Raw genomic sequence first — 13,019 nt, 5'->3', positions numbered from 1 at the left:
GCCTAGTATCCCACACACCCCCTGTGGTGGTCTGCCCCCCCCCATAGCCTCCGTGAGGGCCTGGCACCCCTCGGACACCTCCTACCCGCCGGGGGCCCTGGCACCCCTCAGACACGGACACCTCACACCCGACGTTAATTGACCCACGTTAGTGCCAGGTGTTCTGATCGTTAACTGACGGTAGCGCCAGGTGTTAACGATCCTCCCGGTGCCTCGTTGCTGTTCCTGGGTCAGCTGAGGCGGTGGGGGTTTTAGGAGCTGTGAGGGAAGGGGGAGGCAGGGTGAGCACTGAGGGCGCCAGTCTGGGGGGGATTCGGAAAACACTGAGTGGGCTTTAACCGATAATGGGTGGAAAGTCAGAGACTTTGGTCCCTTGTGCTCAGTCATGAGGTGGAGGAGGTTTTGTTTCTTCTGGAGAACAGGGACATGGGACTGTTCAGGTGCCAGCTGGCTGCCCTGGAGCCAGTGCTGGTTGTACCTCTTCCTCCGAGGTTCCCCATCCCGGGCGGTGTCGGGGACCGGGCTCGGACCTGCCCGCGGCCGGAGGGAGATGGCTCCTGCGGTCAGGGCCCGTGTCCCACCGGGCCTGGCCGGCGGGCGAGTGTTTGGTGCGTGGCCTAAAGGTGCTGGAGAGTGATGAGGCTGTTTGACTTGGGTTGCTTGCGAACCCCTGTATGTCAGGGAGGTTTGACAGTCCTCTTTAGGCCATGAGTCGCTCTTTACCAGGAGAGAATTCTCTTCAAACCCCTTTTTGTTGTTATAGGTAAAAATCTGAAAAGCTTTTTTTTTTTTTTTGCTTCCCTCTCACCCCCCTCCTGCTTTTTGTTAGTAAAGGATTTCAATACCTGTGGCTGCAGGAGGGGCTTCTGGAGCATTATCGTTATTATCTAAAACCTGAGCAATAATGAGGGAAATGCATTGGTCAGAATTTTATTTTCTGCTCTCTTGAACTGCAAACTGTTACCTGGCACTTGAGGGACAAATTGTTTCCATGAATGTTTTACTTTTTCCTCTTTATCGCCTGAAGATTAAAACCTCTTTCTCCTATTTTTTTGGTGAGTTTTTGAGTGAGAATAGAAAAAACAAGATCTGGTGCTTCTACCTAAAAAGGAAGGGGCTTTCTGCTTTTAATATTACTTTGTTTAGATCTGCCTTATAGGTAATTTTTAAAAGGGCACAGACAAGTATTCTCTTAACGCACACTTTAAGGAGATTGTTTCTTGAAAAAGTTGTCTGTCTTCTTTGCTTCAGATAAACCAAGGAGTCGATATGCTGTGAACAGCTCTGGTGACACCACAGAAGATCAAGATGGGGACTCCAGGTAGGGGGAAAACATTTCTCCTTGCCTAAGAGTTTGAAACAGAGGAGAGATGGGCTCTTGCTCTCTTGTCTCCTAGTTCAGGAGGCAAATTCTGTCAGACTGTATAGAAGACGACCTGCCAAAAAATGCTTTAATGCCAAGTTACGAGCAAATTAGTGCTTAGTAACAAGGAGTGTCTCATGAGGGAACGCTACCGAGTCTGTTGTTTTCTGGGCAAGGTATAGGTCAGTTATTTTGTGCTCATTAGAAAGTCAGTATTACTCTTTCAAAACTAGGAGTATTAATCCTTTGGCAAAAATCCACTTTTCTTTACCTGCCTACCTCTAACTGGATATCTTATTCAGTTGCCTCAAATTCTTTCCTAGCTCGTGTAATTGTAGTATGGAACTGCTGTGCACTAATGAACGACTAATTTTGTTTCTCCAGATATAGCTGCCTTTGTGTCTGTGGAGTAAAATAGTAGCTCCAAAGGAAACTGAGACTTAAAGATAGTTTTTCAATTACAGGAAATCGGTGGGTAACAAAAGCACTGAAAAGACGCAGTGTGTTGTTCCACATGCATGTATGTACGAATGGACCTTCTAATTAGTTTTTGTAGAAAATTTGAAATCTGCTGCATGGTTCTAAGTTTATCACTATCAGATATGAGACAAATCTAGGAAAGAAAAAGGTTTTTTTGTCTGTTGGCATGTAGTTCAGTTGCAGATCTCTTGTGTGATACGTGTTTTAATCTCCAATATTAATAAAATGGAGTAGTCGCTACTCTTCTCTCGTAAGAGTAAAAAAGTACTCATCACTTGCCCTAAAAAAGAAATTTAGATCCCAACCTTGCAAAATGTAAGCTTATTCTTAACTTTATGACTGAGAATGGTTTAGCTGTAATTAAAATCACCCATGACAGTAAACTTCACCAATTCATACATTTTCCCAGGACTGGGATCTTAGGAAAATACATTTTACTTGAGGTCATTTGTATCTCTTTGAAACCTTCAAATGCAGCCTTCTGTCGTGTCTCCAGTGAGTACAGTACAGTACAGAGCACAACTCCCGTGGGAGCAAGCCATGGTTTTGTAAGTTTGGTAAGCGGTGAATGGCTTTTCAGACTGCGCTGTGGTTGGCAGCTAGTGTGCACACTGGGAAGGCTCAGTGCACGCGTTTGCTGGTTATCTCGGGGATTTTGTTGGTTGCTGTTCAAAACCCTGGATAGATTAAGATGGTGTTGGAATGGTACCACCTTCTCTCTGATACTGGTTCTTGTTGCCTCTGCCATTTTGGCAGGTTGGACAAAGCACTTAATGCGGAGCTGTGTTCGCTGGGTGTTGCCTGTGGTGCTGAATTCGTGTGATGCGGTATGTGGCTACTACAGTGATGTCGGAAAAACTTTTAGCATTTCCAGTTATGGTCAGATGAGAAAACTACTGGCATTTTCCTGAAACTGGTTTTGAGTAGATTGAATGTGCCAGTATGTAACCTATGTTAAACAAGCGTTTAGGTTATTTCATTGTAGTGATGTCCAGAACTCTGGGCTTGAAAGTTTGTGCTTAATCTCTTGGTCAGGTATTTGTAATTAAGCTTTTAGTGTTTAAAAGAATTTATGATCTCTCAACTGAGCTCACTGAGGACAAAGTATCACAGTTCTGAAGCGTTGCATGAAAGAATATTAACACAGAAATCCCCCTGCGCAGTGATGGTCTTCAGAAAAAAGTAGTTGTCACTTACACGGTTTTGTATATCGCAATACGTACAAATTCATGCTGCAGCGTCTGCACCTGACTCTTACTAATGTCAGTGTTTATAAACCTTGTATCTACTTAGATGAAATTGAGGTGTCGGCCAACACAGGTCTGTTAGCAGGAAGTCCTTTAATATTATCTCCTGCGGATCTGTCTATAGCTGCCATGCAGGTGAAGGGGAAAGAGAGGAAGAGGAGTGTTTCTGTTGCTCTCAAAGTGTTGGTTCTGCTAGAGGCCAGATATCAAAGTCCAGCACACTGCTTGTGCTGCTTACATGGTTGGGCATCTATGTTCAGAGATTCAAAGACTCTTTCAAAATTGCATTTGTTTATTGAAAAGCTTTTTCCCAATACCAGTGTAATCAATATTGTGAGTACACTGCATCCCATACAACTGATGTAGCAGCTAAACGTATCCTTCTCTTCGGTGATAGCAGCTAGCAGAAGAAATCGCTGATGCCCTTTATATACTAAGTACTGTTAATTTGTATTAGACAAGAGGAAGTTTGTTGGCAGAGTTAATATCTTTCACTGGAGTTACTGATACAGGTGGAAAAAATACACAAATTTTAGGTACACAGGCCCTTCTCCCAGCACAAAACAAAAAGAGATCTTCAAAACTGTGTATGAGAGGTTGCTCAGACTTCTGATTTGTATCAGACCATTTTAGGAGTAACAGAAGTTGGTGCCTTGGAGTAGAAGAGATTCTAAGGGGAGAGTGGAGGCAGAAAGGTGCAAATGTCTTGGAGAGAGCAAGATGCATGTGATTTGTAAACTAGGAAAGGAAAGAGTTTAACTATCATATGCTGTAAAACCAGTATTATCATTGGGCCCATGGGGTTTTTTTTCCCTCACCAATGTTACAAATTTTTGTTTCTGGGCTCCCGTTTGGAATGTGTTTTGTATGTTCCCAATGAAGATCAGGCTAGAGAGACTGGAGAGCCACTCCCCCAGTGGCAGCTCTGTCCCTGTAAGTTTGTTCTTCTGCAGTGCAGTGGTACAGCAGTTCTCTTCTGGAAACACTCGGTTCCATAGTTCATGAAAAGTTTTTAGCAGGAACTCCAGTCTGTTTTCTGGTGGTGGTGATTTTCTGATTAGAGTTGTCCCTGATGAAAGGAACTGATTAAGTGGTTTCGTATTATTTCTGGAAGGCTTCTTCAAGGAAGAGTTGGCAAAAAGGTTCCTTTAAATCACTGCACAGTGCACATCAGTAGCATCTGTGGATGTTTTTGGTGGCACAAATTTGGAGCGGGCAGACTGGTAGGTTGAGGTGATGGTGTATGACAGGTTTAATGATGTTTAAGGACTGGGTCTTTCCCATGTTTTCATGTTCAGTAGCAAAGGTTATTTCAGATTTATCTTGTTGCTGCAATAGTTATCAGGGTTGGATTCATCTTTTTCTATATTGGATGGCTGTCTTTAATTTACCAGCAATCTAGCACCAGTTGTATCCTAGATAAGGTTCACTATTGCTTTGTTCCTAAACTGTTGGAACCCAGATAGATTACTTTTGAGCTGATCTTTCCTGGAACAGTTGAGGTGTGTATATTTCTTTGTGGCCTCAGAAAGGACAAAATTAGATCAATTTAGATGCCTTAACTCCATTTCCATATGGGATATTTCTATGCATAATTGGATTTCTTCTATCCTTCAGACTCAAATTTCCTGTTAGGCATTTTGGTTTTTATAGGCAATTGCTGCCTATCCATGGCAATCCTACCCCTAGGTTACTGCTGTGTATTTGCTTGTATTAGTTTCTACTCAATGGAGCTGTGTGTTTGGGTCTGGAGAATATAGATTGTTCTTCCTTTTTAAAGCAAGTCAAGCAGCAAAAGTGGTTGAGGTGTGGTATTCGGAAGAATCTGTCACTATTAAAAAAAAAAAAAAAGAAAAAAAAAAAAGAAGAAAACAAATTGCCTGTCAAGTGTCTCTCTTTGTTGGCTTCTTCTCAGCCTTTCATCATTTGCTCTCTTCAAACATGCCTCAGTTTTTGAGTGCTTCACTGGTAATACATACCCCTTGCAGCTTAGGGAGATGCCTGCCAGTCTCTTCTTTCTTTTTGTTCGTCCCCCTGAAAAAACGTGAGGTGATTACTCTTTTGAAGCCATAAGATAATGCTTAGTAAAATTGGTTTGAAATGGTTTTTGTAGTTTTTCTGAGGGTGGTATAGTCAGCAAGCAAAAATTCTAATGAAGATGCACGTATAGTAACATGTTACACCAGACTGTGTTTTTTAGTAGCATAACTGACTAACTGAAGGAGGTTTAGCAAATTTGACAGCGTTGATGTCATTAATTGGCCAAATGTTTCTGTTATAAAAAAAGTCAAGTTACTGACAAACAAGGACTTGAATGTCCCTTTCTAACAAACAGTAGTTCTCCTGTGATAACATTTCTGTATCCTCTGTCCCTCTTTCACTGGACTCTAGTGTTCTTCCTTGTATTTGTTCTGAAAGGCTTCCTTTCTGTAAGCCCGTGCTTTCCCATCCATCTATCCATCCCTTTAATCACCCTTCCTGTAATATCACCCCCCTTTGTGCAGTTTGTCATTTGGGATTGCTCTGTGTTACCTTTTCAACATGACCAGTAGAAATCTGCTGTCTTCTGGATTAATAATTGTTGGAGGTTTTAATTTTGTCTCCCCTTTCCAATAAGAACAGCATAAAGCTTTTGTCAGATGCGTTCTTCAGTATATTTAGGAAATTTGTTTGAGGAAACACGTCCTTTTTTCCTTGTTATTTGGAAAAAAGAGGAACAGTTGACTTAAAATAGGTGTTTGTTCCTCTGATGTAAAAGTGAGTACAGCTCTTAACAGAGCCTTGCTCTGTACAGCTGTTGTAAAGAAGGTTTTCAGGTTCTTTGCCTTGAAAACTTTTTCAGCCTACTCTTCCTAAGTTTCTGCTTTTTGCCTGGGGCAGAGAGAGATGGAGAATGACTTCATGCTTGTGCTGTGATTCTGGATGGACTTGTACCTATTGTTTAGATCCCTGGGGGGAGCAGCAGTGGCTCTGCATGCAAGGCCCTGTACAGAATTCTGGCTGTGCATGCAACAATAAATGTTTGGCATCCTCTTTTTCGAAGTCTTGTGGGTATGGAAGCACCAGAACCAATTGTGAAGAGCTGTGGGTCATTTGAGGCTGCATGGGATATTCCTTTGATGAAAAAAGCTAGTAATAGTCTAGAGAAGAAACTGAAGTTTAGAATCTGCTCTAAATCAGACTGCAACCTCTTCTATTTTCTCTTAAGGTAAGCATGAATTAAAAAGTACAGTGTAAATACAGCTCCATACATGCAATGTATCATGCGAACACGTTACAGCGACCAGTGCTAGCGAGAGGACTAAAATGCCTTAGTCTGTTTTCTCCGTGTTGTCAATCTAAGCCTGCAATATATCCCTGGAATTCACCTACCATTAACTTTTGACTCTTCTCAATGGTTATATTTCCTTTACAGGAGTGTAACCCTTAATAGTTCATCCTAGTTTTTAATATGATCTCTTTTTGTTTTGTTTTTGTATTTTGTGTACTTGCCTCGTTTATTTTCTTTTGTTGTGTTTTTGTTCTGTGTTTATGGCCATGTTCCCATTTCAGAGACCAATGTCCTCTAACTGATGAGCAATTGGTTTCAGGGTAAGACCAAACGTTCTAAACAATCACCTTTGTCTAGAATGGCTTTCTATTCTCACCATCCTTTTAATTGTGCTTTGTTTCTGGTTTCTGTTTTGCAGCAAATGATGAGATAATTATATGCTAAATCATAATGTCTGTAGGAAACATATTGCTAAAGGTTTATGCTAGGATAATTACAAAGGTCCTACTAACATTTCTGTGCTTCCCGTAGGGTATCCAGAATGGGTCTGGTACTGTCCCTTCTGTGAACTGAGAAAAGTTGTGATCCTCCAAGAATGCAACAAGTATAGCCTTGGCCTTGTAGTTATTCCAACAAGCAGCCCTAAACCAAATTGCTTTCTGATTCAGCAATGACTTAAAAGTACAGATCAGTGAGTAAACTATTTAATCCCACGGTAATTATGGAGAGTTCTTCAGAGACTAGTTTGGAGCAGCTGCTCTGGTTACTTGTTCTTGGTGTCCCACTAAGCTAAACTGGATGACTACAGTATAATCCCTTTTTGAATGTGTGGAGGTAGAGGTGCTTATCTCTACCCAGGACCCCAAAACTATTAAACTGCATCTCTAGTCCCTGCTTAACATAAAGATGCTCACCTAGATACTCAGCTCCCATTCTAAACTACTTTAAAGAAGATTTCTTTATAAAAACCTTGCTTTGAATTCCTGTGGCATATAAAAAATTCTTATCCATTCTTGGGGAAAAAATGAATTTGTGTTTGAGATTCTTTCCCCCTCCTTTTCTGTGTGCTAAAGCTAAAGCAACTATTGTTCCAGCTGGGTTTCCAGAGGTGACAGCAGTTGATCTGTGCTAGTGTGATTTGTATCATACTGCTGGATTGTCTGCTGTTGCTGCTACGTTGAGCTCGTGATAGAAGTGGTAGGATATTTTTGACAAATCAATGCTTTTGTTTTTTGTATTTAGTTTCTGCCTGCTGAATTCCTTAGTACAAGAGAGGTTAGCTTTCCTCTGGAAATCACAATGCTCAGACTAATCTCATAAAAGAAGAAGGGACTGTTACTGCCCAACTGTGAAACCTAATCTGCTTCTAACAAACTCTTGGGCTCTGATGAGTCAGTATTTTTAGGTCATCTTAATACACCCCAGAGATCAGAAAATCAGTATGAAAATATCTAATGTAAAAGTGTTTATTTTCTAAAATGCGATGATGAATTAAAATGATGGGAGTAACATATCTGCTGTCCCTCAATCTCCCTGTCATTCTGAGGCCTAAGAAATGTATAAATTATGTAGAGCGTTAGGAGGGGGAAAAACCCCAAACCAGCAAAACCAGTAAATGTAGGCTGTCAGATGAGGAGAATGGGGCTGGAGTCCAGGTCACTTGAGGGAGAGCCTGCAGTGATACCAGGTGTCTGTACCCATCAGGTAGCACCCATGTAACCCATCACAGGGTTATCTACCCTGAGCCTGTCAGCTGGCTCCAGTTGCAGTACTCTCCCAGAAAGAGAAGCCTCTGCTAGAGAGAAGATAGAGGACTTTACAAAATCACCCTTTTAGTCTCCTCCTCCCCACAGAGCCACATACAAGGTAGGGCAGAGGGAGGGCTGTCGGTGTCGTGAGCTCTCCTGGGGAACTGCTGAACTGTTACCTTCAGCACCACGTTTATCTGTTAAAAGATCTGCTGGTGTAATTCCTTGTAAAAGTCAAATCTTAAGAGTGGTGAAAGTCATCATAACGAGCAGTTTTCCATCTCCCAAGGTGCCCTTTGCCAAGGCTGAGGGTGGGAAGACTAACTAATTTCTTACCAGCAAGCAGGCATTTTCTGGTTTACCTTCCTTCACCCTCCAAACCATATGCTCGTTTTGGATCCATCGCTGTTACAGTCTCCCTGGTTCCATAATGAGCCTATTAACGAGCACAGCTGAACAGGGCACGAAGAGGGTGAAAAGCTCACTGCTGTCCTGGTGATTTTTTTCGCTGTTTTGAATGTAATCTCCAGGGATTGTCAGTCCAGGTTTTGTTCGAGGACGCTTTGCCCTTCCTTCACGAACTCCGTCTGTTGTGTAGCCCAGTGCGGAGCGATGGCCAAAGAGCCTGGGCTCATTGGTCCCAGGAGTCTCTGGCTAGTCTCCCCATCTGTCTGCTTGCCCTTAGCTGTGTTTGGAGAAGAGCAGCCAGGGATTTGGAAGTTTGTACACAGCTACTCCTTCCATAAACCAAACATAAGCAGCCTGCTGTGGTCAGGATGACCTGTTTGTACAAACACCAGGGGCTTTGACTGTTTGTAAAGACCCTGTGTTGTCCTTCATCTTCAAGATATGTAGGGCTAATAAAAGAAATGCTCCCTGGGTCATGTGCAGACGGATACACACAAAAGACCTGGCTGTGTGCATTTGTCTTAATTTCTGTAGTACTCCAAAACTCACTCAGAGCGAACCAGGACTATGGTACATTAATTCCCTCTCTGGGCATTGAGGGCTCACTTGTGGCCAAGAGATAAGGTGAGCACAGCACACACCCATGCCTGCCCTTTTCTCTGAGTGATACTGGGTTATCTGGGATACCTGCCTGGTGGAGGGGGATGGTCTGACAGGGACACACGTCCCTGAATGTAAATAAAGAAAAATGAAATAAGCGTTTTCATTCTTAAAAAACTAGTCTCATCAGAAACTGGTTTGAAATTCATTTGGTTAAATGGGAGCCTCTGAGAAATCAGATGAGGAGAGAACTTGCTAATACCAAACCTTGCACTGCTCCTATTCTAGAACAGCAGGTTCCCTCCAGCAGCTAACTTCTTCCCTGTGGATTTGAGCTCCGCTGTCTCAGTGGACACCCTGCGGAAAACAAGTGTTTGTAGAGACCAGACCAATGCTGCAAGGCCATCAGAAGGAGCAGTTGCAGAATTTCTCCCTTGTCACACTGGATTCTCATCTGGTTTTGCAGCAGTAGTTGTATTTTAGAGGGCAAACTCCTTGTAGGTACTTGCCCTCCTGTCTCACAGCTGCCTTCTTCCCATCAGTGACCCAGGGCAATCCAGTAACACCATGGTCAGCATTGGGAAGGGCCTGTGCTGTCATGAATTTGTCTCAGTTTGGTTTATCAAATGGGAAAGCCCAGGTGAGGCCAGGCAGCTCTCAGAAGGGTGCTGGTGCTCTGTTGACCACAGATTGAGGTCTGTTAAGTGAGTCACTTTGAATCTCACCGATGAGCTTTGGGAAAGGAAGGACAAGCGTTGGTTGTATGTTTCTTCTAATTGAATCAGCTCTTTCTTGCCTTCCCTTCTGCCATACTGGGTGGCTTAAAGATCTCTGTTGTGCTTGAGTGACAGACTGTGTCGATATATAGTTGCTTAGTAAGTTTATTAACCTGCAGCTAAATCCAGGCAATGGCTAACTCGAGCTGTTCTTAAATATAAGCGAACTGCACCTAATCTTTCCAATATATTTTGCTGAGCATGTAATTAAATAAGCATGACCCTGCAGTGTTTGTTGTGAATGCTTCCTATTTTATAATTGTGATGATCTGAGAGATGTAATTAAGGGGTTCTTAATTTTCCATAATTGGTGGTACTCCAGGTACAGCAATTTAGACACAACTTACAGTACTTTAAAAACCTATGAGTAAAATATATCTGTATGTGGAGGAAAATTCTGGGGGTAGGCTTTTTGAAAATTGTGCTAACTTCTGTTTCTGCTCTTCAAGGTTTTCAGATGTCATCCTGGCAACAATTTTGGCTACCAAGTCAGATATGTGTGGCAAAAAGTTTGAACTGAAGATTGATAACGTTCGCTTTGTTGGCCATCCCACATTGCTTCAGCATGCCCTTGGGCAGGTACGGTACGAGGTCCACTCTGGGGACCTGCCTTCTTTACAAACTGCCTGGCTTAGTTAGGAAACGTGGGATTCAGAATGTGAATGTTGGCTTTTGATCCTGTTTCTACTTCCTGATACTCAAAGCTGTCTTTTACTTACGTCCAGATAAATAGAGTGGCAAGCTGAGCGAGCTGTGTCAGTGGTTCACAGAAACTCCCTTCTGGTTACTGTAGAAAAGCAGTGTGTGTAAAGAGAATACTAAGCAGTCCAGCTCAAAAAGCTGTTTCTCACTATGTTAAGTTATTGCAAGTTAGCTTTTTAGCACCTCTAATTAGTATGGCAGTTTAAAAAAGCCCAAAACCTTCACAAATGCTAGAAGCCGCATCAGCCTTGTTTGGCTTTTAACTCTTACTGGTGCTGAAGATGATTCACAAGGCTCTGTTGGAATAGCGAGGATGTTGAAAGAGGTCTAAAATTTTTTTGGACAAAGACAGGCTGCTGTCTGCGTTGAGACCTTGTTTCGTGGCCTGTGTTTTAGCTGCTTGGAATGAAAGCAATTGTCGCCATGCTATGGAAAAGGTCCTGCTTAAATCTGGGAAAGAATTTACATGCTTCTATGTGCAAAATATTCCCTCTCCCATTCTTTCTTTCTGATATACTGTAAGAACGAACTAGGCTTTGGTAATTTCTGAATCCAACACTGATCTCTGTCACTGAATTGCTTTGGTCTCATTTTTCATCAGATTTACTAAGTCGTTCATTTTTTCAGGAAAAAAAATCTGCTTGCCAATTCTGTCATCCTTTCTGTCTATAATTAGAGGTGCAAACAGATTGTTGGCAACTGCTGCTTGGTATTTAGAGGACCAGACTGCTTTAATCCAAGTGAGGAGCTGTCCTCAAGCATCAAAAGATGCTAGTATTCCACTTTAGAAATCACTTGTGAGTCTACAAGAAATGTGACGGAGGATCACCAGGACTCAGTCCTCAAATGTTTAAGCTGTTTTGGAAGAGAGACTTCAAGTGTCTCCAAGCTGTGCAAGTATGTCAGCAGCCCCAGACAAGGCAAGTGATGAACCAGACCCAGGGTCTGTACAAGGACCCCAGCCAGGAGCAAAAAGGAGATAGGACCAGAGACAGGGCTGGAGGACAAGGCTGCAATGTGCTTAACCAAGGGTCCATCCAGGGGACAGGCTACGTGCAACGTAGGTCCGAGGTCCATCCTAGAGGCAGGCTGGAGACAGGCGCAACTATAGGACCTGGGCTGAGCTTAAATGGGGCTCCTGTGTCATGGACTAGGGTTTGTGTGGGGGGACCCAGTTGGGGCTGCTCTGGGCCATTAAGACCTTTTGGTGCTCTCAGGGTCCTGACAGCAGTGCCCTGTTCTCCCACAGTATCAGATTCCTTTATTTTGCTAATCTCATCCAAAAGGCACAGCTCCCTAAATGTGCTGTAAATGAAATTGAAAATTTGTATTTGCATTTTTTCCCCTGCCTATTACTGTACATTCTCTCTACTTTCCAGTCAGTTTTATCCTAATTGCAGGAAATATCTCTTAATTTTTAATTTGTCTAAATAAAATTACATCTGAGTAAATAAGCAAAGGTATAAAGTGCTTATAACACTTTTTTGGTACTTCTTGTAGGATCTTCTTTTTGGGTGTGTCTTATCACCTCAGCAGGCACCCCAGAACTTTCTAGTGCCCAGAACCTTCTAGACATGCAGCCATCTCTGCTAGTTCATTGGAGTCTGAATTTGGGACCCTTTTGCAGTTAGGAGGAAGGCAGATGGAACTCCTTTCCCATGAGGCAAAGGCAGTGGCCGGAGTAACCTGACAGTCTCTGGTTTGGGTTTCTTCAGAGTTCATACTGTGGTAAATTAATCCATGGGACAGCTCAGCAAATTCATACTCAGATGAGATTCGGGAGTTAACAAAAGCACGAATATTTAATCCTGTGTGCCAGGCTGCTTTTTATGTAGCAATATTCTGAATTCTTCAAATTCCTTCAGCATTTTCTTTTCCAGCTTAGTCTTTTCTTCTTTTTTCCTGGACAAGGGGTGATATGAAATCTAGCCTGCATCCCAACTGATGTTAATGGTGGTAGTTTCTTTGATTTTTAAGGAAGGAACAGGGTGAGTCCCTACACTCGGAAATCCTTTTGAGTCTTTGTTGAAGTTCACAAGACATCCTAGAACCTGTAACTCCAGAACCAATAAACACAGTAACTTGGCTTTACCACCCTCCCATCACTGCCTTTTTGATAGAACTTCACTTACGCTGTAAAAAAACCAAAAATATGCATTGCTTCTTTTAGTTTCTCTAATTTTTAAGACTACTGAGTGAAAACACTCAGATTTCGGAGTTCAGTGCTGAGCAGTTCCTTGCTGATGCTTGGGACCTGTCAGGAAGGGTGGATGTGGCTCTGCTTTTGTCAGCTTCTCCACGTTTGCCGTGTCTCAGATGCTGCATTAGCGACGTATGCACATGTGTTGGGTAAAGACCGAATACGAGGTTAGCTGGATGTTTGGCCTGGCAGGTTATAGCTGTTTTCACTTGGCGTTGAATAGG

General features: G+C 42.7%; 1 protein-coding gene across 2 annotated transcripts in view; it reads left to right on the top strand.

Moving 5' to 3' along the window:
* The first annotated feature begins 1,259 nt into the window (after positions 1-1,259).
* Positions 1,260-13,019, top strand: part of NPRL3 (nitrogen permease regulator-like 3 (S. cerevisiae)) — a 42,981-nt gene continuing 31,221 nt past the window's right edge. Inside the window, exons 1-3 of one of the 2 annotated variants that reach the window (XM_009706030.1) lie at positions 1,260-1,321; positions 6,643-6,681; positions 10,343-10,472. In XM_009706030.1, the coding sequence (XP_009704332.1) occupies positions 10,389-10,472 (84 nt within the window). In that variant the 5' untranslated portion in view covers positions 1,260-1,321; positions 6,643-6,681; positions 10,343-10,388. The remainder of the gene's footprint in view (positions 1,322-6,642; positions 6,682-10,342; positions 10,473-13,019) is intronic. The other variant, XM_009706031.1, reaches the window with a different exon arrangement.

This window comes from Cariama cristata, unplaced genomic scaffold, assembly GCF_000690535.1.
Source record: "Cariama cristata isolate BGI_N322 unplaced genomic scaffold, ASM69053v1 scaffold9548, whole genome shotgun sequence".
Taxonomy (NCBI): domain Eukaryota; kingdom Metazoa; phylum Chordata; class Aves; order Cariamiformes; family Cariamidae; genus Cariama; species Cariama cristata.
Note: the sequence above shows the minus strand (reverse complement) of the source record. Positions and strands in the feature narration are given on the sequence as shown.